Genomic DNA, 27,952 nt, shown 5'->3' with positions numbered 1-27,952 from the left:
CATTATGTAAGTCAAATATATGTGTCTTTTATGTTCTCCTATCTTTTTGTTTTGTCTTATTATTTCACCACGAAATGAAGCTCTTCGATCGCTCAATTGACGTGGTTGAAACTTCCTTAACTCGATGGAAAAGTACACAACGAATATTTCTCAAACTCGTGAGGCTGATATTAATGGGAACGATAAGGTAAACAAAGGCTAGACTGTTGTGGTCTCCTGCATTTATTCTTTTTCAGAGGTGGTTTAGGATATGGGAACCATGTGGTATAAGCCTGGTAAAAGGAATGGCATCCTGGTAGCAGGTCTCCGTTTTTTTTAGGTAATACCAGGTCTCAGAAACATGTCTCCCCCGGTTTTTATGGTACTTGTATTAGATTTTTGAGATGAATTGTTACACAAACCTTGTTTTCGTTATCAGTTGTGAAGTCTACAGTTTATATGTAACTGCTGTGGTATGCTTGTGGGTGGCTGCTTTAAATTCCTTCGACTCTGAGCAGGATAATTTGTCTAATTTGGCATCAATCTGTTATGGTGGTTCCATTCTATATAACGAGTTTTACATCTTTAGACTGATATCTTTCAATCAATCACATTTTCATCTCTATGCGGTTTTTGTTATTTTTTAATTTTTGATTTGGACATATATCTGTTTGGTAAACTTCATAGGTTTGGTACATTAGTGATGGCTCTAGTTGAATCCATTTGCAATTAAGTTATTTGTGCTGATTCTTGGATCATCTGAAAATTACAGGAAATCTATTCAATAAAGCTACCAGGAAATCCTAAACTCGTGCACGGGAAACCGAAAACCAGATCATGCTGTAGTCTTTTTACTCGTGGTAATGCTGTGCAGACAATTGACAGGAATCAGGTGGGGTTTTTTTCTCTTTCAAATACGAAACCATGTTAAGATGATCGTTTTCTTTTTTAAGATAATGGTTTTTAAGTGGTTTTAGTTTTCTTCTTACTCTATCGTTCGAAGTTTGTCCTGCAAATAGAGTGTATGGCATCAGTCTTTTGATATATACTTTTTGTATTACCCGATTCTTGACCAGTTGTTTTCTTTCAACCTCTGTTTTTTTCAGCCTCTTACTTGTTTATATCATACTCTATGCATGAACCTTCCCTTTCCCTTTCTAAGGTTTCCGTTTGTTTCCCATCAAACAGTGAACAGATGCCTCATGCCCTTATGTGGAGGAACTATATTCTAAATGTAACATTTGGGGACCCTAGCGCTAACTCATTTATCTTTGGATTAAAAGATCAAGTGTAAAAATAATGTGGGTCGAAATTTTCTTTTATTTAAAACATCATAACTAAAGGTATGACTACAACACCTTATATATCCGTCTTCTTTCAATTTTAAAAGGGATCGAGTTTCAATATCTTATACAAACCAATATACAACTCGTGTTTAGAATCTCAATCATTCTAGTGATAAACATCCAGTTCTTCTTCCACGCCCTTAATCACCACGCTAAACTCGATCTTCTATCCTCTTCTTGACCCTGATCCTGTCCCCCCTGTGTCATGCACACAATACAAACACAACAACTGTCGAAAACTCCGGTGAGAATAAATCCCACCCAAAGCCCAGTATAAACATGTAATATACATGTCAATGCCAAAATCATATACAAAGCATAACCCTGTATCAAAGAACATGAATCATAATTTATGACGCATTAGTAATACAAATAAAACTCTTTGACTTGACTCACAAATCATAAGTCTAGTTATCCCGGTGTGAATAAGACGTAACAAATCTCTCAGCTACTCTCCCAATCGGGTAGCGGTACGTCTTATTCCCCGACTTCGGTCCCTCTCTGTATCGATATCTACAATAGTAGTCGATCTTTCTCCTCGCACACGATTCACCGACATCCAGTCACTTGGCACCTCTGCCAGGGCCTCATCTATCTCTAGTGCATTTCTATAACTCAATAGACAAATTATAACAATCTATTATGTGGTTTTGGAAACTCAACTCGTATCTATTCGGTTCTTCTCCCGTTCCACATTGGTTTATACATTTCTTTTCTCGGTGTTTGGTTGTTTCAATCAGATCTCATCTTCGAAACCATTCCATACAAATCTGAATAACATGTTTGATACGCACCTTTCAACGTACAAGTCCCGTAAGATGTGTGAGATCAAACTAAATCTCGATATATTTCGCCGTCATAACGTCGTAGTCTATATATAGCCGGCAACTTAAACATCGGTAAGGATCAATATCACATTCATCACAACAATCATAGCAGTCATAACCCCAAAATTCCTGAACAACCATGTGCCATGATTAAGCTGGAAATGAGGAACAATACATACGGGATCTTTTCTTCATCCATTTCCATTTTCGATTATATGTTTACCAACCGTAAACTCAAGAACACATATTATCAATCAAACTATAATTCCCCCCCCAACACTGAATTTCAAACCATGTTAGAAACAATAAAACTTACTCCTTTAAAAGCTTATGATGAGAGGAACAAGAATCTAAGCGCTGATTGGAAATTCGGATGGCCTAGATCTTGCAAAATTCGCAATTCTAAGCTAGAGAGACTTTGATAATTTCTCTGAAGCTTCCCTCCGTTTTTCCTTTTCTGAAATTAAGGGATGAAATTTTTCACTTATATTGCATTGCAAGGACAAGTGGCTTATTTTTCATTCAGCCACGTCTCGCGCATATGCGCGACCGGTTCATTGGTCACATATGTTCGAGACCTACTGGTCTCTTACTCTCCAGCGCTCTTGGCCTCTCGCGCATAGGCGGCGAGGTTCTCTTGACTTGTATTTGTCTTCACAACACTCCTCGCGCAAGCGCGCGGTCCCCTCTTCTCTGCCATCTACGCGCGCATCATGTCGCGCATTGCGCCGAGATTACTGTCCTCGCGCACATTTTCGTGTATTTTCTCGTCTTTTTCGGTCCGGATCCTTTCCGTCCTATACTCACACGATCGATTATCACTGATCAATAGACCTAAATTCGCGGGCATTAATATCATGAAACAATTGTTTTACATGATGAATTTTTTGGTTCTAAATACATACTTAAAGAACATATTACTTTTTTGGATTTCCTTTAGCTTGCTTTTGTTAATTTTCTCTTCTTCCTCATTGTCATTGTCCAAAAGTGCAGGGATTTCTGCCTACCTTTTCATTAATGACTCCTTATCTCTCAGGATCATTATTTTTGAGGAATCATTGGAGATGAGAAATCTTCCTTTAAGATTCTATTGTGACATGAATTCGTCCTCCGACATTCTTGTGTCAGGGAACCTGTATTACTGGAAGGTATTTAAAGGGATTTATTTCATTTTTTTCTCTATGTATAACTTCATCATAAAACTAACTCTTCACTTTCACATGCAGTGTGTCTTCTCTCTTTAGCCATATTTCATGTCTAGTCCAAGAATCCGTTTTGTTTGACTCCGTCTCCGTGAGTACACTCTCGTGGTGATTCTGAGCAGTGTGCATTGGGTCGGTTGGTAAGCTTCAGCGGACTGGCCACACAGGGTTCACTGATATGGTGTCGTGTGTGTACATGGTGGTGGCCTTGTGGCGGGGTCTCTGGGGTGGGTTTTTATTTCGTGGTGTTGTTCAAAAATTCAACATGTAATACCTTGAAAACTGGCAAGGGGGGGTGTAATACTAACACTTGATACTTGTGTTTCTTCATGAACCACATACAATATACATATGGTCATCCAGATGTTTTTTGATAGAGTGGGTTCCATATTCGAGGGGTGGTATATCAAGCATCCGTGTATTAATATCCTGAAGAATCTACTCCTGGTATGAACCGATTAAGAACTGATAACATTTTTTTGTTTTTATTTTAGTTAATTGGAATCTTAATGTTTAAGGGATTGCTTTTTTTCCTTGCTTGGAATGGTTATCATAAAGGAATAAGATAATCGCTGAAATAAGTATAGGTTGTTTCGGTGCAGATTTTTCACCATTAATTTTCAAAGAAATTGTAGTAGGTGTTTTTAAATATGGTGGATTGGCGCATTTCATTTTAACAAAAGTTTTAAGTCGACGGTCAATGATAATCACACATTTTTGAACCATACGATGTCCAAATCCAAGTTTTCAAATCACCTCCCCCCCCGCAAAAGCCTGTTGCTCTTTCAACAATCCCTCATTTGGTAACTACTCTCACCTTACAAAGATACTTTAGTGATATTTTTTTGCTCCTCAATCGTTTAAAACCTTACAACCACCTCGTAACCGGTGTCTTAATCGTCTCCAAGCCAGAAGCACTGTCTCCTAGCAACATCTGTCCCAAAATTTTCGTGATTTGTGGTCTATAATACAGAAGTCCTTCATTATAATTGTCCCTTACGTTGGTGATGGATTGCAATTGAGTCCACTTCTAGTTGGAGTGGACCTCTATTTTTAGCTCAACTAAAAAAGTTTCACTCTTGAGCTGGACTAATGGGGGGATTTGGGCTTGAGCTTGACTTTGTCAGCACCATCAGCTTGAGTCTCGTCGAGCACGTTTATCAATGTTATTAAGACCTTTAGTTTGATGTTGGATTGTTGGAAATGACTTAAGCATGTTGATTCATATTGAGATGCCTGAGACCATGGGAGTTGAAAAATGCAGGTTTCAAATTCATTTACGTCAGGGAATGTACCACCATTAATACCTTCAGGTTAACTAGATTCTTTCAAGCTTCGAGCATGAGTATTTGAATTGGAGAAGACTAGCTAATTAAATTAAATGAGTTTGCACGGTTGGTAAGGGAAGAGATGTTGGAACTCAATTTCAGATTTTGCCCTTTTTGAAGGAAAAGCTTGCTGGAGGCAATGGGGAGCAAGTTCTTAGTAGGGATTACTACAGATTGGGCAGCACTTTGATTTTTTTAGGATGCTCGGTCATTTTACTTTAACCAACAGTCGGATTCTCACTTTTTCACCATGTTAGCTATTTCCCTCATGAAAGCACTTTTTCCTGCTTTGTTGTTTAGATTTAATGAAATGGTGGACTTTTGTCTAAAGTTGTTGGGCAACGTCTGTTTTTTGCTTGTGTATTTTTATTTTACAGATTGAACTTTGCATCCCATGTTAAATCCTGTTTGGAAGCGTTTGATACCCTTTAACAAGTCCAAATCTCCTTGCAGTTGACTGTGCTGACTGTGGTAGGCTTTTCTCTATGGGAGGGTGTACTTTGGTAAGTCCGTAGCCTGTATTCTCTTTTTACAGTAATGTTATTCATGCTTCTTACTGTTGCCCGTTTTACTTCTATATAACTGAGAGATTGTTTTATTTCTATTCATCTTTCCATCTCGAATTCTATGGCTGTGGTTCCTATTAATATTTACATTAATTTTTTTTTCCCTAGCATTATCTGGGGTTGATTAAACCATTCTTGACAGAGCACACATACGGGGATAAATCTTCTCTAGTGCGGCTATTAATGCACAGTTTTCGTTCCAGATTGGAATATTACAGCAGTTCCTATGATTTTAGGTTCATCTTAGAACAGGGCTTTCTGAGGGTATGTCTTTTTTTTACTGTGACTTCATGTCTTTGGTAGTGCCTGGTTGGGCAGATTTGTTTTAAAATTTTAACTACTCTATAAAATTTTTGAGGATCTGTCCTTTATTCAGGCTCGCGCTGTCGTAAGCTATCATATTTGATCTTCTACCATTCTGTGATTGCATAGAAATATATTTTCCCTTCTTGGCTTCTACGACAACTGTAAAATTGCAAGCAGTGATTATTTTAGCAGGGTTTCTTGAGCCTCTCAGGAAGTTAGGAGTCTGTTGGACCTATGTTTGTAATGACATGTGATAATGAAGTTTGTATAGGAGATACTCAACTCTTTCATCATTGAGAAACCGGGCATTGAAGATTAACTTGGAAAAAAGCGTTAATTAAGGATTACTTGTTCGGACGTGGAGGTAGAAGAGTTGGCTCAGAGATTGGGTGTAAACAGAAGGAGTGACCAATTAAATGTCTCGGGGTCCGTTTGGGAGACCATCCCTAGGAACTTTGACATTTGGAAGCCCATGGTTTCAAGATTTCCAAGAACTTAGCAGTCGAAAAAAAAACTTTCTTATCAGGGGGGGGCGTCTAACATTGATATGTCAATTGTGTTGAATGCTATAAAACCAACGTACTCATGTCTCTCTTTAAAGCGCATTTTTTCTGTGTGGGCAAAAAGCATTGCAAATAACGAGGGATTTTCTGTGGGATTACCTGATGGGTAGGTGTAAACATTGTCATGTCGTTCCTTGAGATCCGTTTTGGTATACCAAAAAGATTGAGGGGTTTGGTTTGGGTTTTGGGGAATATTTGTTCAGGAATGATACAACTTTTAGGGAAAGGATGGTGGAGAAGGTCCACTCTACTAGAGATTTAATCTTAATTCTAAAAGACACTTTTTGCCTTGGGATTTTGGCGTTTTGAATAGCTTTTAAATGATATGTCGAAATTGTCGAGTTCAGCACTCTACTAGGGTCTTGGATATTGTTCCTTTGGAGTTGGTAACGGAGGATTTTAGTGTTTGGTTGGGGGACTCTTCAGGTTTTTTTCTGTTTAGTTCTTTTTGAACATTTTTCCCCCCCCGATCATCAACTTCTATTATTGTCCGTATTTTACTAATATCTGGAAAGTACTACCATATAAGGTATTAGTTTTTCTCTTGTAATGTGGTTTTTTGGGAAAATTGCCGACCTGTGATTCATTGGCAAATATGGATGCCTAATTGTACTTTATGTTCGAACTGGTTACCTGTGCCGGACAAAGAAGTGATCGAGCCATTTACTTTTGCATTATTCGTTCACAGGCGAATTTGGAACAAGCATTGTCGGGAATTGGTTTCCAAGTAGATTTTCCAAGAATGAAACGTAGGACATGTCTCTTTTCTTTGGGTGGAGCGGACAAAGATTTTCATTTCACCGACATAGCAAAGTCTATAGCTGAGTTTGGGAGATGATCAAATTCAGGGTCCGCTAGTTGGACGACAAAATTGGCCGTGTTTTTTTTAACCATTATGTACTCACGTAGTTCGGGGATTGGAAATTTCTATGCTCTTGACGAAAGTGTAGTAGGTTTCATTCCTCGTGGCTTTTGTGGATTTCTTCTCATCTCTGCCTACTTGTACTTTGTCTTCTTATTCCAATAAAATTTTGTTTCTAATAAAAACAATGAGACCTGCTGAGATGATGCACATCGTTGTTGTGCACTTTTATTCCTGCTGAGAATCCTCATATCCCCCTATGTCCTCAAGGCACGTTACCGGTTGTTGGCATGTATTGTGAATCTGTGGCTCCAATTTGATTGCCCAATTATTTGCAAGCTTCACTTTTCTCTCCATAATGTGATTTGAAACACTACCTTTAACGATTCCACCCTCTTTTCATTTGTTTCTTTCTTCTTCTTTTCCTCTTTTCAGCAGGCTGTAGTTAGTTTTGTGGCATGCATTTTCAGCTCTGTACAGTATTTTTCACACTTTTCATTGGTTACGAGGACACATTACTTTGGCGGACATTCTTCTGGTGGTGCAGGGTATGGCTTCTGATCGTCCTTACTTTCCAACTTGACACACCTGTGATTTGCTCATATAAAAAGACCTTGTTGCAGTATCAGCAACTGGTAGAAGGATTGTGGTTCGTCACATCAAGTTTACTGAAAATTACAGGTTTAGCACGAAGTCATTTTGTTAAGGGGTCTCTCTCTCTCTCTCTCTGTGTATGGTGTGCGCGCACGCATTGTTGCGCCAACTTGTCGGAGGTTGAGAAGTGACCAGATTTATTTTCTATTTTTCTTCGGATGGAAATTGTTCTGTTTATGGTGGTATATCTTTCCTATGGATCCATGAAGGTGGTGGCTTTGTTCCTATATTCCTTCTCACTGTTAGCGGTTGGGTTTCCTAGCATTTTCTGGCTCTTTGCCTCCATAGTTTGGTTTAATCCATCTGGGATTTGAGTGGCAGAAGTAAGAATTCTTGCACCTTTTTATGTCCACTTTTTGGCCTTCTTGGTTCAAGAATAAGCCCTTTTCTTGTAATACTAGGGCCGTAGAGGATTTTCGAGATTGGACGAACTGGCTTTTTTATAGAGGTGGATGTGGTGTCAAAGAGAAGAAAGCTAGGGAGCTTGTGGGTGAAGAACTGGTAATTGAACATAATGGATTTTTTATGATTAGTTCTTGTAATATCGACCTTGATAGCTTGTTTATTCATTAGGGATTCACGCAGCAAAATTCTTCTATTTGTTGGTTTTTTTTCCTTGGTCCATGATCATTGCATAATGCAGATACCATGAATTTGCAAATATTGGTATAGACATCCTATTCTAGTCAACTCATGAGAAACAAAAGGATGTATTTTCTTTTACTACATAATTTTACTTTCATGATCAAGTTTAACTAAGGCTTCATGTTGCTATTATAATCTGATGTTATTAATATAATAAAAATGTTAGGAAGCGAGGGAAATTAAGAGAAATATGAACTTTTATGATATTTCCAAAAATTAAAAGAGTGAGAGGCGTTTTGTTTTTGGTTTCCACATCTGTTACTTTGGACACATTCCTTCTCCAGTGTAAAGAATATAGTTCGCATCTTTTTGGCATCAATCTTTACTGTAGGCGTCCTTTTAATAGTGGTTATCGTTGCAGTCTCATATTCGAAACTTCAGTGGGAGAGTGTGGAGACGCATTTTACTTTCGGTTTTTCACAATGGCTTCCAGTAACGGTATCATCTACAAGCTTGATGTGCACAAGGATCAAACCCTCACTTCGTAACACAAAAAAAAAAAACCCTAATTTTTGGCTTGTCACTGAGAAATGTTTTTTTCCCTACGTTAGGTACATACATTTTTTAAAACGACTTGCATTGCATTCCTTAGGTGGTTTTCGATGAGCAACCAGAAGGTATTTGTCTCAGGTGTTGAATCTAGAGTTTAGAAGTTAACACTCGCTATATTTTTCTTGTGGCTTGCATGAGCCATTCTATAGGTTTCAAGCTGCCTATGTCCTCGAGTTTTGATTTTGGCATAGCTCAGAGATAGTTGTTGTGTCAGATCTGGTTTTCTTCTCCAATTTTTTTTCCTTTTTCGTTTCATTTGCTGCAAGAAATTTATCTAAAATGATTGCTTTATCTTCATTTACTTTGAAAATGATCCTCGTAGATTATGTTGAGCATGCTATGGCTTCCCGTAAGCTGCATAATCTGTGCCAAGAATTTATGATCAACACATTCTTTGAGTTTGAGAGAGAAGTTGGATAAATAATAACTAATTTTAATTTCTCTTATGTTTTGTTGTCCAGGTTAATATGGGTTCTCCATGGTAGTGTTTGCTGTGCTTATCTTCTTTTCAAGGTCTGATATTTGAATATTTGCAATTATTGCGAGACCCTAGCTCATTGGTCAACCAATTAAAAGGTTTGTGGTTTTATTTTGATTTTGCGGTGTTCCCATTTAGTCCAAAAGATATCAGTCAATTTTTCACAGCTGCCTGCTGCGGTCATCCAAGGTCTTTCATTTTTGCTTGCCTTCTGACTGGCCTTTGATTGTTTGCCAGCGGTTCACTGATCCTCTCGATCACTGATATATTTGCTTTGTTCTTGGCTTTTCTGCCAACTGGGTGGGGAATTCTTTCTGTAAGTTTTCCGCACTCATAGATTTTTCATGAAATATTGTGGTTGCCATCTTACCAGGATATCCGAAGTTTGATATTGTATTGAATTTAACAATAATCTTGCATGGATTTGTGGGGTCAGATGTCGTTTATCTCCTTGCGTCGACATTTTAATATCCTGAGTGAAAATAAGTAGGAGATTCTGGGACTTTTTGTTTTTGTTTGTGAATTTGTCTCGCAATGTGTAGTTGGCTTTCTATCAGAAATCATTCAGGAATTTGAATAGTTTTTAAAACTATGCCTGCTTGATAGTTTTGAACTCGATACTGATTGGGCCGCTTTCGTAGCACAACAAAATGGTTTAGGTCTGCGGAGATTGGGACGTTATTACATCACTTATTACGTAACCTCCTTTTGTACTCGTTCTACTTTACGGGACAAAAAATGTGAGCACGACTATCATACAGAGCCCCAGAGATTATTGTTTATTTTAAGATCCTCAGGTTAATATGATTATTTTGTTGTTGGATTTAAAGAAAAATGAAAGGAGACTCACCTAGATTAATGCATCCCTCTGATAGTTTCTAATCAATTTATCTGTCGTGCTAAAATCGGAGCCCACAGTAAAAATTATCAATGGCGAAAACATATTTATTTATTGAAATTTCTCGCAGGTAAATCTTGTAACTGTCCCTCCATGTTTGAGTTGCGCAGGAAAATCCCCTCCGTTCTCTAATATTTTGGAACGCATCACTGTGGTTATGCTAAAGTGTCGTCTTCGCACCTAATAAATTGTAATTTGCATGTCAAATTTTAACTGGTGCATCTTTTTCATAACGAAATTCATTTGATCTTGTCTTATTCTGTTTGAATGTCCAATTAGGCTCTAATTATTGACTTAGCGCGTTTTTAACCTTGAATGCCCTTTCGATGCTTTTCTTTCTTTTAATTTAAGATTGCGTGTGGCTTGGAAGCGGTGGTGAAGAAAGAGACTCTGGAATCCATACGCTCCATTGCGCGATATATGAATGCTGCCATGGGGACATGCATATTTTCATTCCCTATTGCTCTATTTTCGTGGTTCCCATTAGTTTCAACATTCCAACACGACTTATGTTCAACCAAGCTTTCGTCGAGGCCTGAAAGCTTCTCTTATTCTTGCTGGAAACACCCGAATGCCCGATCTATGATTTCCGTCATCAGCTGTATCGACATCCTATCAGGAAACTGAGATTGTTTCACTTTTGTAAGAATTTTTTTATTATTGTCTTGTATCATTATGGGTTTTATGTAATGCGATGTAATGGAACAACATTTTGTTTTAGTTGTCCCTTTTCGCGGTGTGTGCAATCAGCTCATGTGACTGGCATGTGTATCTATCTCGATAATTTTTTTAATTTTTACCGAATACTTTCTCACACCGGTTTATACTACAGATATTAAGATTAATTTCTACGGAGTGGTTTTATTATATAACGCTTATTTCAGATTTCCTAAGGTATGTTTTAAATGGTCAAATATCAAATTTTAAAGAGTTTGTCCGACCTGTATTTGGAGTTGGGAGATTTCTCATCGCAAGTCGCTCCGACATGGATTTCTATGATTCTAACAACAAATATGGATACTCATATTGTTGGAGTCAAAAAGTAAAATTGGGCGTACATAAATGCCCAAAAAAATTCGTTTTCTTAATTCTTATATCTGATATTCATACTGTTTGACTGTTGTTCCTCAACAAGATCATGGATGAAGAATTTTTGTTGTAATTCTGGATTTCATCTGCGTATATACCAAATTCATATCGATTAACAAAAGGTTCCATCTCCTGCTTCGCGGTACATCATAGATTTTTGGACCCAGATCTCCTTCAAAATACAAGTTTAAAAAGGTGAGGGCATTAAGTTAAGATTTAAATATCGGGGCATTCCTTTCATTTATAAAAAAAACCTTTTTGTGGCAGGGATTCAATCCAGTCATCTGGTCAGGTTAGTTAGACCACCCTGATGGAAGCTAATGGTTTTGTCTACTAATTTACAAACCTAATCTTGCAAGGATGAAGGAGAAACTAAAATAACTCAGCACAAGCACAGAACAAATTACTGTCATTACCATTGTAGAATGATCTGATGTTTCTATTGGTTTGTTTGATTTGTTTTGAGGAAGTAATTGAGCTTGGGACCGAATGGTTACAGTATGTCCTTTAAAATTCCACTCTTGGGAAACAAAAGGATCCCGCTTAGATTTGAAATTAGTTAATCCGCAATTTTAAAGGAGATAAGGGCTGGGATTAAGTACCAGCGACTAATGAAACCCTTCAGGTTGATCACAAGAACATAGACTTCATTTTATATAAAAGAAAAATGTTAAAGTTTTTCCATTTGTTAAGCTGAAAAATTAAGGAGAATAGCAAATGACACGGTTCTTTCTTTGCTCGTAGAATTTGTGGATTTTTTCCTTGTCATCCAAAACTTTAAACCGGTAAATAGTCATAAATAATATTGGATTGAAAGTGCTGATATTGGAATTGCAATTCAACTTCTCTTTGAAATGATATCACCCTGCTAATTAAAGTATTTTGTATTCCATTATTTGTTCAACCATTCAGCATTTTGGCACTTTCAAGCTGTTAAATTTTAATTATATTGAAATCAAAAGTCTGTCTTATTAAGGCTTTAGGGAAGAACAAGTTGGATGCTGCTCGATTTGCTCCCTTTTGGAATGAGATCATAAGGAATATGCGCGAAGAAGATTATGTTACTGATCTGTGAGCTATTCTCCTGTTTGAACATCGCAAGTTTTGATTGACATGAATCTCCTCCTGTCTCACTGATTATTTCCAACAGGGAAATGGAATTGCTTCAAATGCCTAAAAATTCAGGGAGCCTTCCCCTGGTTCAGTGGCCTCTTTTAGCTAGCAAGGTCTCACCTTGTATTTGAGCATAAAATTATATTTGTTAATTTGCAAGATTCTTCATCCGTGTGATATAATTTTATGTAATACTTACTAAATGGGTTTGTGATTTTTCTCCTATCTGAAGCTGTTCGTTGCTAAAGATACTGCTTTGGAGAATAGAGATTCTCAGGACGAGCTATGGGACAGGATTTCAAAGGATGGATATATGAAATATGCGGTTCAGGAGTGCTTTTATGCTATCAAGTTTATTCTTACGTCCATATTGATGAAGGCAACAATGAGGGGAAGAAGTGGTAGATTTCATCTTTTTTTTTGCTCTGTTGCTGTTTGCGGTTGTGTACTTCACAGTTCATTATCATAACATATCAGGATTGAAAGAATATATGAAGACATTCAAGGAAGTATAGCAAATGGAAGTATTCTCGTCGACTTTGACCTGAATAAACTGCCCATTTTAATTCAGAAAGTTACAGCTCTCCTGGGAATACTGGTTCGTGCTAAATGACTGACAATGAATGAAGCCCTTTTTAAAATTTGAAACTTGGACACTGCGATTGTATGATGTTTTTATATTTTGCTTGACTTTGTTGCATGTTCTTTATGTTGTTGGATACATGTTGGCTTCTCTGTTGTCTTACTACCATTCGCTTGTTTCTTCTATAATTTGTTATGTAATATATAATTTAGAAAGAAGGGAGTGATGATGGTGGTTGTCAAAAGGGCTGCCATACCTTTTATACTCAGGAGAGAAACTTACCTAGTGATGTCAAAACATTTCAGGACCCAAAACAGGAGCAAGGCAGAGAGATATTTTCAGTTTCTTCGACTCAAAAAAGATATTTTCAGTTTCTTGGTTATATCATTTCAGTTATGTAACACAAGACAGCATGTTGCCAGCTGGAATCAAATATGAAAATATGTGAATAAACACACACACACACACACACACTCTCTCTCTCTATATTTATGTAATCGATGGTTGATCTTGTTCTTAATGGAGGCAATTTTGAATCCATAATTTACCTTTTATAAGACTATAGTAGTTGTCAGATTTCCCTCGTGGGCATATGATCGGAACAACTACAAATTATTATGTACTTGGGAGGTCATTGATCATGGGATGGTATACCTTTTTCCACATTATACTTATTTAAATATATTGTTTGACTCTATACATACATGCCTCCTTTTGGATGATGTGGTATTCTTTTTTCACGATATATCCAATTTCTAGGTGCTAATTCAACTTTTTTTCCTTTATCTATGTAGAAAAAGGATAAGACTCCTGAACTCGAAACTGGTGCTGTTAAAGCCATCCTTGATCTTTACGATGTTATGCAACATGACATGTTCTCTATCAACATGAGGTTTATTGAAAAGTTTATCATCTTTGTATTGCCTCCCACCTCCTACTTGTATGTTGAACCTGTTCGGTTATGCAGAGAAAATTACGAGACTTGGAATAGGCTCTTCAAGGCAAGGACTGAGGGTCGTCTCTTTCAAAAGTTGAAGTGGCCTAGAGATGCAGAGTTGGTATGCTTTTATCTTATCTGTCTCTCTATCTATATTTATATCTGTTCAATACCTTTCTATTTGGGAAAAGGGCTAAAATGCATTATACATGTCTAGAAATCACAAGTCAGTAGGTTGTATGCACTCCTCACCATCAAAGATTCAGCTGCGAACGTACCAAAGAATCTTGAAGCAAGACGGAGGCTAGAGTTCTTTACTAATTCTCTTTTTATGGAGATGCCAGTAGCCAAGCATGTCAGGGAGATGTTATCTTTTTGGTAACTGCCACATTTTCTTCACCGATTTGGGGATTGTGCTGAATTTTATGTAATACTCACCATTGCTTGGGCAGCGTATTCACTCCATATTACTCAGAGACCGTGCTTTACAGCATGTCTGAACTCCTAAAGGAAAATGAAGATGGCATTTCAACGCTGTTTATCTCCAAAAGATATATCCAGGTACCTCACAATTTTTTTGAATGTTGTGTCTGCTCCTCTTTCCATGTTTTGGATGAAATCTTTTTGATGTTTCTCTGATCTAAATGCCAATTCTTTACCCCTTAAAACCCCTTAGCCTTTAATATGTGTATTATTGCCATTGTAGAAATCATTGAATAATTTTCCAGGACAATGTAGTATTATGCTTAGCTCTTGAAAGACGCTTCTTTCTCAAAGCCGCCACATTTTGCAGTTTGCAGTAACACATGGACCACTGAGTATCGTTCTTTTCTTAAGACTATAGCCTTTTGTATTAATCTTTAGTTTGTTTTTTTATATAGGTTAGGTTCTTCGTTGATATTCTCATTATATTTTATTTACGGTTTCCACGTTAAGGCTGATTTCTGAGCTCACGAAACTGTCACATATTATTTTGCCTCTTTTGGACACCTTCGCATATTTAATCTAATTTATTTTCTAGAAATCTTATGTAGATGTTGCAATTTTTGAACTCTTTGGTCCTGGTCTGATTTCCAATTCCCTCTCTCTCTAGGTTTTGTTTGCCTCACGGTCATTGGATAGAAATGTGAATGGACATAATTTTTTTATTTATTTCTTTGAAATTGTCATAATTCATTGACGCCCTTATTTGTGATCAATTTTGGATTCTTTATGGGTTGTCTTCCTCACACTGTATTCGGCATCTTGTTATGGTTCTTTGAATTTGTTGTCCAACTTATTTGCATTCCATAGTTATCGCAGTATCCGGCATGTTGAAATTGTTATGTGTTCTGTTTTTTGTTCAAGAAGATATTTTCTTTTTAAAATTCAGATGAATGGAAAAATTTCCTTTCTCGAATTGGACGGCACGAGAACTCGACAGAGTCAGAATTTAGTGACAATCCTAATCATATCCTTGAACTGCGGTTTTGGGCTTCTTACCGAGGGCAGACATTAGCCAGAACAGGTGCGTCTTCAGTCATGCATCTTGCCATGTTGGTTGTTTACGTTATGTCAAAAGACTTATTCATTTCTTTTCCACAGGTAGCAAAAATATTGAAGTGCCTTTATTTTTATATACGTTTTGTCTCTGAGGAATCAGATTATTTTAGCGAAGCATGAACTTAGTTTCTTTTAGCCTCTAGCTTAAATCCAAAAACAATTATTCACTGTAAACTTCTATATTCAATTCTAAGAAATTATAAACGTAGCATTATTAAATATAAATGGTGTAGGAATGAAAAATTTCTGTCATCTTATCTTGTGACACTTGTAATGGAAACATCAAATATGCAATACTACAGAAGATATTTCAGCATAGTTAAGTCTGGTTTTTTCACATAATCTGTGAATGCTCACCAGGGTATTGGATTTGACTTCTTCCTTTCTTTAGTGGATGAGTTTGAGCTTTTGTGTTGTATGTTACTCTATCCAAGAATAGGGAAGTTTTAGGCAACATTCTTGGAGGGGCCTACCAATTCTATGACCTTATAGTGATTTTAGTGTGATCTTTTTGTTTCTTATCGGCACACAGCGGTCTCATGTTTGTATACTGAACATTCCATCATGTATGATTTAGCAAAAGCATTGTTTTGGCCATCTGTGTTGGTGGTGGCTCTAATGGGAAATATACTGGTGTACATTATTAACCTAGTTGCTTTTGACTGTAAAAAATGAGTACCATGAACTTTTACTTTTCTCGTCTCTTTAATCCCGGATTACTCATTACTTCTATGGACACAGTTCGTGGAATGATGTACTACAGGAAAGCTCTTATGCTTCAAGCTTATTTGGAGCGTATATCAACTGGAGGTTGGATATCTAGTAATCGATGCTTCTCTCGTTTTTTGCTTGTCATATCTATACCTAGTCGTTGATTCATGCTTAATTTCAGATGTAGAGGCAGATATTATTGGAAATGAATCGATTGATGTTCAAGGTTTTGAGTTGTCTCCTGAAGCCAGAGCTCAAGCAGATCTAAAGTTCACATATGTTGTTACATGTCAGATATATGGAAAGCAGAAAGAAGATCATAAACCCGAGGCTGCAGATATTGCACTGTTAATGCAAAGGTTGGGCAATTGTTTGACGGCCATTTCAACTTGGATACGAATTAAGATATTACCTTATCTATCACAGTGGGATATTTTTTTATAGGACACTAATATATCAATTAATTAGAAGCACAAACTACAATAAGCGGACAAGAAATCTGCAAAACAAGAAAAAAGACAAGAAAAATCCTTCTCAGCTAAAAAACAAGTAAAACTCCAACTTCTCAATAAATCTGAAATCGAGAAGTTCTTAAACTCTCCATGTTTCCCTATCCAATTCAGTGGGATATTATTAGCATCGACATTACTTGCTAACTTAATCAAAATAATTAGAAAATATTTGGTATTGCCAAAACCTTATCTTGATTACTACCTTCTAGAATGATCTAGTGCTTTAATTGATAGAGAAGTCTTCCTCTGTTGAAAGGAAACTTATGTAAGATGCTAAATATATGTGTCTTTTATGTTTCTCCTATAATTTTTGTTTTGTCTTATATATTTCAACACAGAAATGAAGCTCTTCGAGTCGCATTCATTGACGTGGTTGAAACTCTTAAAGATGGAAAAGTACACAACGAATATTTCTCAAAACTCGTGAAGGCTGATATTAATGGGAAAGATAAGGTAAACAAAGGATTAGAGATGTTGTGGTCTCCTGCATTTTATTCTTTTCAGTGGTTTAGGATATGGAACCATGTGTATAAGCCTGGTAAAAGGAATGGATACCTGGTACAGGTCTCCGGTTTTTTATGGTAATAAACAGGTCTCCGGTTTTTTATGGTAATATGTATCTAGATTTTTTGAGATGAATTGTTACAACCTTGTGTTCGTTATCAGTTGTGAAAGGTCTACAGTTTATATGTACTGCTGTGATGCTTGTGGAGTGGCTGCTTTTAAATTCTGCGACTCTGAGCAGGATAATTGTCTAATTTGGCATCATCTGTTATTGGTCCATTCTATATAACGAGTTTACATCTTTTAGACTGAATATCTTTCAATCAATCACATTTTCATCTATATGCGGTTTTTGTTATTTTTTAATTTTGATTTGGACATATATCTGTTTGGTAAACTTCATAAGGTTTGTACATTAGTGATGCTCTAGTTGAATCCATTTGCAATTAAGTTATTTGTGCTGAATTCTTGGATCATCTTGAAAATTACAGGAAATCTATTCAATAAAGCTACCAGGAAATCCTAAACTCGGTGAAGGGAAACCTGAAAACCAGAATCATGCTGTAGTCTTTACTCGTGGTAATGCTGTGCAGACAATTGACATGAATCAGGTGGGGTTTTTTTCTTTCAAAAATACGGAAACCATGTAAGATGATCGTTTATTTTTAAGATAATGGTTTTTATGTGGTTTTAGTTTCTCCTTAAATCTATCGTTCGAAGTTGTCCTGCAAATAGTGTATGGCATCAGTCTTTTGATAAATATAATTTGTATTCCGATTCCTTTGACCAGTTGTTTCTTTCAACCTCTGTTTTTAGCCTCTTACTTGTTTATATCATACTCTATGCATGAACCTTCCCTTTCCTTTCTAAGGTTTCCGTTTGTTTCCCATCAAACTGACAGATGCCTCATGCCCATTATGTGGAGGACTATATTCTAACTAGTAACATGTGGGGACCCGAGCGCTAACTCATTTATCTTTGGGATTAAAAGGATCAAGTGTAAAAATAATGTGGGTCGAAATTTTTCTTTTTATTTAAACATCATAACTAAAGGTATGACATACAACAACTTATATATCGTCTTATTCAATTTTAAAAGGGATCGAGTTCAATATCTTATACAAAACCAATATACAACTAGTGTTTAGAATCTCAATACATGTCTAGTGATAAACAACCAGTTCTTCTTCCAAGCCCGTAATCACCACGCTAAACTCGATCTTCTATCCTCTTCTTGACCCTGATCCTGTCCCACATGTTGTCATGCACACATACAAACACAACAACTGTCGGAAACTCCGGTGAGAATAAATCCCAGTATAAAACATGTATACATGCAATGCATAAAATCATATACAAAAGCATAAACCATGTATCAAAGAACATGAATCATAATTTATGACGCATTAGTGAATACAAATAAAACTCTTTGACTTGACTCACATCTAAGTCTAGGGATCCCGGTGTGAATAAGACGTAACAAATCTCTCAGCTACTCTCCCAATCGGGGTAGCGGTACGTCTTATTCCCAGACTTCGGTCCTCTCTGTATCGAATATCTACAATAGGAGTCGATCTTCTCCTACGCACATGGATATCACCGAACATCCAGTAACTTGGCACCTCTGCCAAGGACTCATCTATCTCTAGTGCATTTCTATAACTCAATAGACAAAGTATAAACAATCTAGTATGTGGTTTTGGAAAACTCAAATCGGATCTAATTCGAGTTCTTCTTCCCGGTTCAACATTGGTTTATACCTTTCTTTTCTCGGTGTTTGGTTGGATTAAATCAATCTCAATCTTCGAAACCTTCAATACAAATCTGAAATAACATGTTTGATACGCACTATGTCAACGTACAAGTCCAGTAAGATGTGTGAAGATCAATACTAAATCTCGATATATTTCGACGGCATAACGTCGTAGTCTAGATATACCGGCAACTTAAACATCGTAAGATCAATATCACCAATTCATAACAACAATCATATGCATATCATAACCCCAAAATTCTGCACAACTCATGCCATATAAGCTGGAAAATGAGAACAATAACATACGGTATCTTTTCTTCAATCCATTTTCGATTATATGTTTACCGTAAACTCAAGAACACATATTATCAATCAAACTATAATTCCCCCAACATCTGAATTTCAAACCATGTTAGAAAACAATAAAACTTACATCCTTTAAAAGCTTATGATGAGAGGAACAAGAATCTAAGCGCGGATTGAAATTCGGATGGCTAGATCTTGCAAAATTCGCAATTCTAAGCTAGAGAGACATTTGAGAATTTCTCTGAAGCTTTCCTCAGTTTTCTTTGCTGAAATCTGAAGGAGATGAAGATTTTTAACTTATATTGCATGGCAAGGACAAGTGGCTTATTTTTCATTCAGCACGTCTCGCGCATATGCGCGACCTTCATTGGCACATATGTGCGAGACCTACTGGTCTCTACGCTCAGCAACTCTGCCTCTCGCGCATATGCGCGAGGTTCTCTAGACTTGTATTTGTCTTCACACCTCCTCGCGCATATGCGCGAGGTCCTCTGCCATCTACGCGCGCATCATGTCGCGCATATGCGCGAGGATTACTGTCCTCGCACATTTTCCGTGTATTTTCTCGTCTTTTTCGGTCTGATCCTTTCCGTCTATAATCACATCGATTATCAATGAATCAATAGCTAAAATTCGCGGGCATTACATATCATGAAACAAATTGTTTACATGATGATTTTTTGGTTCTAAAATACATACTTAAAGAACATATTACTTTTTGGATTTCTTTAGCTTGCTTTTGTGAATTTTCTCTTCTTCCTAATTGTCATTGTCCAGAAAAGTGCAGGGATTTCTGCCTACCTTTTTCATTAATGAACTCCTCATCTCTCAGGATAATTATTTTGAGGAAGCATTGAAGATGAGAAATCTTCTTGAAGAGTTCTATTGTGATCATGGAATTCGTCCTCCGACAATTCTTGGTGTCAGGGAACATGTATTTACTGGAAGGTATTTAAAGGGATTTATTTGCATTTTTTTCTCTATGTATACTTCATCATAAACTAACTCTTCAACTTTCACATGCAGTGTGTCTTCTTTAGCATATTTCATGTCTAGTCAAGAATCCAGTTTTGTTACTCTTGGTCAACGTGTTCTTGCAAATCCTCTGAAGTAAGTTCTCCTGCCGGATGGCTATTTCATAATGTTTGCTTGCTACTATGTTTATTTCTCAGCCTCTTAAAGTTAATCAAAACTGTGCATAGGTTTTACTTGATACTTTGGTGTTCTTCAGGGTTCGCATGCATTATGGTCATCCAGATGTTTTTGATAGAGTGTTCCATATTACGAGGGGTGGTATTAGCAAGGCATCTCGTGTAATTAATATCAGTGAAGATATCTACTCTGGTATGACCGATTTAAGAAACTGATAACATTTTTTTGTTTTATTTTAGTTAATATGGAATCTTTATGTTTAAGGGATATGATTTTTTTCTTGTCTTGATGGTTATCAATAAAGGAATAAAGATAATCGCTGAAAGAAGTAATTAGGTTTTCGGTGCAGATTTTTCACCATTATTTCAAAGAAATTGGTAGTAGGTGTTAAATATTGTAGGATTGAGCGCATTTCATTTTAACAAAAGTTTAAGTCGACGGTAATGATATATCTCACACATTTTGAACCATACTGATGTCCAAATACCAAGTTTCAATCACTCTCCCCGCAAAAGCAATTGTTGCTCTTCAACAATCCCTCATTTGGTAACTACTCTCCCTTACAAAAGATACATTTAGTGATATTTTTGCTCCTCAAATCTTTTAAACCTTACAACAACCTAAGTACCGTGTCTTAATCGATATCCAAGCAAGAGCACATGTCGATCCCTAGCAACAGCTGTCCAAAATGTTCGTGATTTGTGGTCTAATAATACAGAATTACTTCAATTATATTGTCACTTACGTTGGTGATGCAATTGAGCCAATTCTAGTTGGAGTGGACCTCTATTTTAGCTCAACTAGAAAAAAGTTTCACTACTTGAGCTGGACTAAGTGGGGGGATTTGGGCTTGAGCTTGACTTTGTCAGCACCATCAAGCTTGAGCTCGTCGAGCACGATTTATCAAGTGTTAGTAGACCTTTAGGTTGATGTTGGATTGTGAAATGACTTAAGCATGTTGATCATATTAGATGCCTGAACCATGGAGTTGAAAAAATGCAGGTTTCAATTCAATTTACGTCAAGGGAATGTGACTCACCATGAATACATTCAGGTATAACTTAGATTCCTTTCAAGCTTCGGAGCATGAGTATATGTGAATTGGGAGAAGACTAGCTAATTAAATGAATTTTGCACAGGTTGGTAAGGGAAGAGATGTTGGACTCAATCAGATTGCCCTTTTTGAAGGAAAAGTTGCTGGAGGCAATGGAGAGCAAGTTCTTAGTAGGGATATCTACAGGCTTGGGCAGCACTTTGATTTTTTTAGGATGCTCTCATTTTACTTTACCACAGTCGGATTCTACTTTTGCACCATGGTTAGCTATTTCTCATGGAAAAGCAACTTTCCTGCTTTGTTGTTTAGATTTATGAAATGGTGGACTTTTGTCTAAATTTGTTGGGCAACGTCTGGTTTTGCTTGTGTATGTTTATTTTACAGAATTGAACTTTGCATCCCATGTTAATACCTGTTTGGAAGCTGTTTGATAACCTTTAACAAGTCCAAATCTCCTTGCAGTTGACTGTGCTGACTGTGTATGCTTTTCTCTATGGGAGGGTGTATTTGGTAAGTCCGTAGCCTGTATTCTCTTTTTACAGTAATGTATTCATGTCTTACTGTGTGCCGTTCTTACATTAATTATATACTGAGAAGATTGTTTTATTTCTATTCATCTTTCCATCTCGAATTCTATGGCTGTGGTTCCTTATTATATTTACATTAATTTTTTTTTCCTAGGCATTATCTGGGGTTGATGAAACCATTCTTGACAGAGCACAAATACGGGATAATACTTCTCTGAGTGCGGCTATTAATGCACAGTTTCTGTTCCAGATTGGAATATTTACAGCAGTTCCTATGATTTTAGGGTTCATCTTAGAACAGGGCTTTCTGAGGGTATGTCTTTTTTTTTATGTGAATTCATGTCTTTGGTAGTGCTGGTTGGCAGATTTGTTTTAAATTTTACTCTATTAAATTTTGAGGATCTGTCTTTAATTCAGGCTGCGCTGTACTTAAGCTATCATATTTGATCTTCTTACCAATTCTGGGATTGCATATGAAATATATGTTCCTTCTTGGATTCTACGAAACTGTAAAATTGCAAGCAGTGATTATTTTAGCAGGTTTCTTGAGCCTCTCAGGAAGCTAGGATTCTGTTGGACCTTGTATTGTATGACATGTGATAATGAAGTTTGTATAGGAGATACTCAACTCTTTCAGTGAGAAACCGGGATTGAAGATTAACTTGGAAAAAAGCGTTAAATTAATGGGATTAAATTGTTCGGAAGTGGAGGTAGAAGAGTTGGCTTCAGAGATTGGGTGTAAAAAAGAGGAGTGACCAATTAAATGTCTCGGGGTACCGTTGGGAGACCATCCTAGGAACTTTGACATTTGGAAGCCCATGGTTTCCAAGATGTCCAAGAACTTAGCAAGTCGAAAAAAAACGTTCTTATCAGGGGGGTCGTCTAACATTGATAGTGTCAGTGTTGAATGCTATACCAACGTACTTCATGTCTCTCTTTAAAGCGCCATTTCGTGTGGCAAAAAGCATGGAAAAATAACGAGGGATTTTCTGTGGGAATTAGCCGATGGGGAGGTGCATTGTCATGTAGTTCCTTGAGATCAAGTTTGTAGACCAAAAGATTGAGGGGTTTGGGTTTGGGTTTGGGGAATATTTGTTCAAGGAATGAGACACTTTTAGGGAAAGGATGGTGGAGAAGGTCCACTCTACTAGATATTTAAAGCTATTCTAAAAGACACTTTTGCCTGGGATGTGCGTTTTAGAATAGCTTTAAATGAGATCGAAATTGTCGAGTTCAGCACTCTACTAGGGGTCTTGGATATTGTTCCTTTGGAGGTGGGTACGGAGGATTTTAGTGTTTGGTTGGGGGACTCTTCAGGGTTTTTTTCTGTTTAGTTCTTTTTATGAATCATTTTTCCCGATCAGCAACTTCTATTATTTTCCGTATTTTACTAATATCTGGAAAGTACATATCCCATATAAGGTTTAAGTTTTCTCTTGTAATGTGGTTTTGGGAAAATTGCCGACCTGTGATTCATTGCAAATATGATGCCTAATTGTACTTTATGTTCGAACTGGTGTAGCCTGTGCCGGAACAAAGAAGTGGATCGAGACCATTTACTTTTGCATTATTCGTTCACGAGCGGAATTTGGAACAAGCATTGTAGGAATTGGGTTTCAAGTAGATTTTCCAAGAATGACGTAGGACATGTCTCTTTTCTTTTGGTTGGAGCGGAACAAAAGAATTTTCACCGACATAGCAAAGTCTATAGATGATGTTTGGGAGATGATCAAATTCAGGGTCGCTAGTTGGACGACAAAATTGGCAGTGTTTAACCATTTATGTATCTCAAACGTAGTTCGGGATTGGAAATTTCTATGCTATTGACGAAAGTGTAGTAGGTTTCATTCCTCGTGGCTTTTGTGGATTTCTCATCTGCCTACTTGTACTTTGTCTTCTTATTCCAATAAAATTTTGTTTCTAATAAAAAAAATGAGAACTGCTGAGATGATGACATCGTTGTTGTGCACTTTATTCTGCTGAGAATCCTCATTCCCTATGTCCTTCAAGGCACGTACCTGGTGTTTGCATGTATTGTGAATCTGTGATCCAATTATGATTGCCAATTATTTGCAAGCTTCACTTTTCTCTCCATAATGTGATGTGAAAAACTACCTTTAACGATTCCACTCTTTTCATTTGTTTCTTTCTTCTTTTCCTCTTTTCATGCAGGCTGTAGTTAGTTTTGTGGCCATGCAGTTTCAGCTCTGTACAGTATTTTTCACATTTTCATTGGGTACTAGGACACATTACTTTGGCCGGACTATTCTTCATGGTGGTGCAAGGGTATGCTTCATGATCGTCCTTACTTTCCAATTGAAACACCTGTGATTGCTCATATAAAAAGACCTTTTGCAGTATCAAGCAACTGGTAGAGGATTTGTGGTTCGTCACATCAAGTTTACTGAAAATTACAGGCTTTATGCACGAAGTCATTTTGTTAAGGGGTCTCTCTCTCTCTCTCTCTGTGTATGTGTGCGCGCACGCATGTGTTGGCGCCAACTTGTCTGAGGTTGAGAATTGACCAAGATTTATTTTCTATTTTCTTCAGGATGGAAATTGTTCTGTTATTGGTGGTATATCTTTCCTATGGATACAATGAAGGTGGTGCTTTGTCCTATATTCTTCTCACTGTTAGCGGTTGGTTCCTAGCAATTTCTTGGCTCTTTGCTCCATATTTGTTTAATCCATCTGGATTTGAGTGGCAGAAGTAAGATTCTTGCACCTTTTTATGTCCCACCTTTTGGCCTTCTTGGTTCAAGAATAAGCCTTTTTCTTGTAATTACTAGGGCCGTAGAGGATTTTCGAGATTGGACGAACTGGCTTTTTTATAGAGGTGGAATTGGTGTCAAAGGAGAAGAAAGCTGGGAGGCTTGGTGGGATGAAGAACTGGTAATGGACATAATGGATGTTTATGATTAGTTCTTGTATATCGACCTTGATATGCTTGTTTATTCATTAGGGATTCACGCGCAAAATTCTTCTATTTGTTGGTTTTTTTCCTTGGTCCATGAGCATTGCATAATGCAGATACCATGATTGCAAATATTGGTAGAACATCCTATTCTAGTCACTCATGAGAAACAAAAGGATGTATTTTCTTTTACTACATAAAGTTACTTCATGATCAAGGTTTAACTAAGGATGGCATGTTGCTATTATAATCTGATGTTATTAATATGAAATAAAATGTTAGGAAGCCCGAGGGAATTAAGAGAAATATGAACTTTTATGATATTTTCCAAAAATTAAAAGAGTGAGGCGTTTTGTTTTGGTTCCACATCTAAGTAATTTGTGACACATGTCACTTCTCCATGTGTAAATGAATATAGTTCTCATCTTTTGGCATCAATACTTTTACTGTAGAGCTCCTTTTTAATAATTGTTATCGTTGCAGTCTCATATTCGAAACTTCAGTGGGAGAGTGATGGAGACCATTTTAAGCTTTCGGTTTTTCATCTTCCAGTACGGTATCATCTACAAGTTAGATGTGCAAGGATCAAACACATCACTATCGGTACAAACTTTTTGGCTTGTCTGAGAAATAGTTTTTTCCCTACATTAGGTACATCATTTTAAACGACTTGCATTGCAATTCCTTGGTGGTTTTCTCATGAGCAACCAGAAGGTATTTGTCTCAGGTGTTGAATCTAGAGTTAGAAGTTAACACTCCGCTATATTTTTCTTGTGACTGCATGAGCCATTCTATAGGTTCAAGCTGCCTAATGTCCTCAGGAGTTTTGATTTTGGCATAGCATGTCAGAGATAGTTTGTGTCAGATCTGTTTTCTTCCTCCAATTTTTTTTCCTTTTTCGTTTCATTTGCTGAAAGAAATTTATCTAAAATGATGCTTTATCTCATTTACATTTGAAAATGATCCTCGTAGATATGTTGAGCATGCTATGGTCTTCCCGTATAGCTGCATGATCTGTGCCAAGAATTTATGATTACAACACATTCTTGGAGTTGAGAGAGGAAGTTGGATAAAATAATAACTAATTTTATTCTCTTATGTTTTGTTGTCAGGTATATGGGTTCTCATGGGTAGTGTTTGCTGTGCTTATACTTCTTTTCAAGGTCTGATATTTGAAGATTGCAATTATTGGAGACCTCTAGCTTCATTGGTCCAACCAATTCAAAGTTTTATTTTGATTTTGCAGGTGTTCACATTTAGTCAAAAGATATCAGTCAATTTTCAGCTGCTGCTGCGGTTCATCCAAGGTCTTTCATTTTTGCTTGCTCTGACTGGCTTGATTGTTGCCATCGTGTTCACTGATCTCTCGATCACTGATATATTTGCTTGTATCTTGGCTTTTCTGCCAACTGGGTGGGGAATTCTTTCTGTAAGTTTTCCGCACTCAATAGATTTTCATGAAATATTGTGGTTGCCATCTTCATCCAGTATATCTGAAGTTTGATATTGTATTGATTACAATAATCTTTGGCAGGGATTTGTGGGGTCAGATGTCGTTTATCTCTTGCGTCGCATTTAATATCCTGAGTGAAAATAAGTAGGAGATTCATGGACTTTTGTTTTTGTTGTGGAATTTGTCTCGCATGTGTAGTTGGCTTTCTATCAGAAATCATTCAGGAAATTTGAATAGTTTTAACTATGCCTGCTGATGAAGTTTTGAACTCTGAATAATGATTTGCGCTTTCGTAAGCACAACAAAATTGTTATGTCTGCGGAGATTGGGACGTGTATTAAATCACTTATTACTCCCTTTGTACTCGTTCTAATTTACGGGACAAAAAATGTTGAGCACGACTATCATACAGAGCCAGAGATTATTGTTATTTTAGATCCTCAGGTTAATATGATTATTTGTTGTTGGATTAAAGAAAAAATGAAGCAGACTCACCTAGATTAATGCAATACCTCGGATTATGTTCTAATAAATTTATCTGTCGTGCTAAATATAGGAGCCCACAGTACACAAATTATCAATGGCGTAAACATATTTATTTATTTGAAATTTCTCGCAGGTAAATCTTGTAACTGTCCTCCATGTTTGAGTTGCGAGGAAAATCCTCCGTTCTCTAATATTTTGTGAACGCATCACTGTGTTATGCATAAAGTGTCGTCTTCGCACCTATAATTGTATTTGCATGTCAAAATTTTAACTGTGCATCTTTGTCATAACGAAATTCATTGATCTGTCTTATTCTGTTTGAATGTCCAGATTAGAGCTCTAATATATTGACTTAGCTCGTTTTAACCTTGAATGCCTTTCGATGCTTTCTTTCTTTTTAATTGAAGATTGCGTGTGCTTGGAAGCCGGTGGTGAAGAAAATGAGACTCTGGAAGTCCATACGCTCCATTGCGCGATTATATGATGCTGCCATGGGGATGCATATTTTCATTCCTATTGCTCTATTTTCGTGGTTCCCATTAGTTTCAACATTCCAAACACGACTTATGTTCAACCAAGCTTTCAGTCGAGGCCTGGAAATCTCTCTTATTCTTGCTGGAAACAACCCGAATGCCGATCTATGATTTCCGTCATCAGCTGTATCGACATCCTATCAGGAAACTGAGGATTGTTTCACTTTTGTAAGAATTTTTTATTATTGTCTTGTATCATTATTGGGTTGTTAATGTAATGCGATGTAATGGAACAACATTTGTTTTAGTTGTCCCTTTTCATTTTCAAATCAGCTCATGTGAATGGCATGTGTATCTATCTCGATAATTTTTTGAATTTTTTTACCGAATAATTTCTCCACGGTTTATACTACAGGATATTTAGATATAATTTACGGAGTGGTTTTATATATACCTTATTTTACAGATTTTCTAAGGTATGGTTTAAATGGTCAAATATCAAATTTTAAAGAGTTTGTCCGACTGTATTTGGAGTTGGGAGATTCTCATCGCAAGTCGCTCCGACCATGGATTTCTATGATTCTAACAACAAATATGGATACTCAGATTGTGGAGTCAAAAAGTAAAATGGGCG

At 36.9% G+C, this 27,952-nt stretch overlaps 1 protein-coding gene across 1 annotated transcript; it reads left to right on the top strand.

Moving 5' to 3' along the window:
- Window positions 1–124: 124 nt before the first annotated feature.
- On the top strand, window positions 125–27,776 carry LOC140837832 (callose synthase 9-like). The gene is given in 43 exon segments (XM_073203928.1): window positions 125–187; window positions 752–871; window positions 957–981; window positions 1,086–1,269; window positions 3,189–3,300; window positions 7,415–7,527; window positions 8,035–8,134; window positions 8,563–8,762; window positions 8,871–8,895; window positions 9,292–9,311; window positions 9,546–9,624; window positions 11,563–11,587; window positions 12,258–12,366; window positions 12,446–12,521; window positions 12,641–12,776; window positions 12,779–12,809; window positions 12,886–13,006; window positions 13,786–13,883; window positions 13,959–14,049; window positions 14,146–14,306; window positions 14,381–14,463; window positions 14,466–14,489; window positions 15,301–15,435; window positions 16,212–16,280; window positions 16,363–16,540; window positions 17,032–17,146; window positions 17,689–17,808; window positions 20,092–20,207; window positions 20,286–20,369; window positions 20,491–20,603; window positions 21,414–21,422; window positions 21,425–21,465; window positions 21,551–21,727; window positions 21,928–21,975; window positions 22,147–22,305; window positions 24,165–24,278; window positions 24,351–24,439; window positions 24,544–24,702; window positions 24,782–24,884; window positions 25,390–25,509; window positions 26,019–26,069; window positions 26,153–26,335; window positions 27,253–27,776. Coding segments are annotated over 43 exon segments (4,416 nt in total). The 3' UTR covers window positions 27,490–27,776.
- Window positions 27,777–27,952: the final 176 nt, after the last annotated feature.

The sequence above is a fragment of the Primulina eburnea genome, chromosome 8 (assembly GCF_022965805.1).
Source record: "Primulina eburnea isolate SZY01 chromosome 8, ASM2296580v1, whole genome shotgun sequence".
Classification (NCBI taxonomy): Eukaryota; Viridiplantae; Streptophyta; class Magnoliopsida; order Lamiales; family Gesneriaceae; genus Primulina; species Primulina eburnea.
Note: the sequence above shows the minus strand (reverse complement) of the source record. Positions and strands in the feature narration are given on the sequence as shown.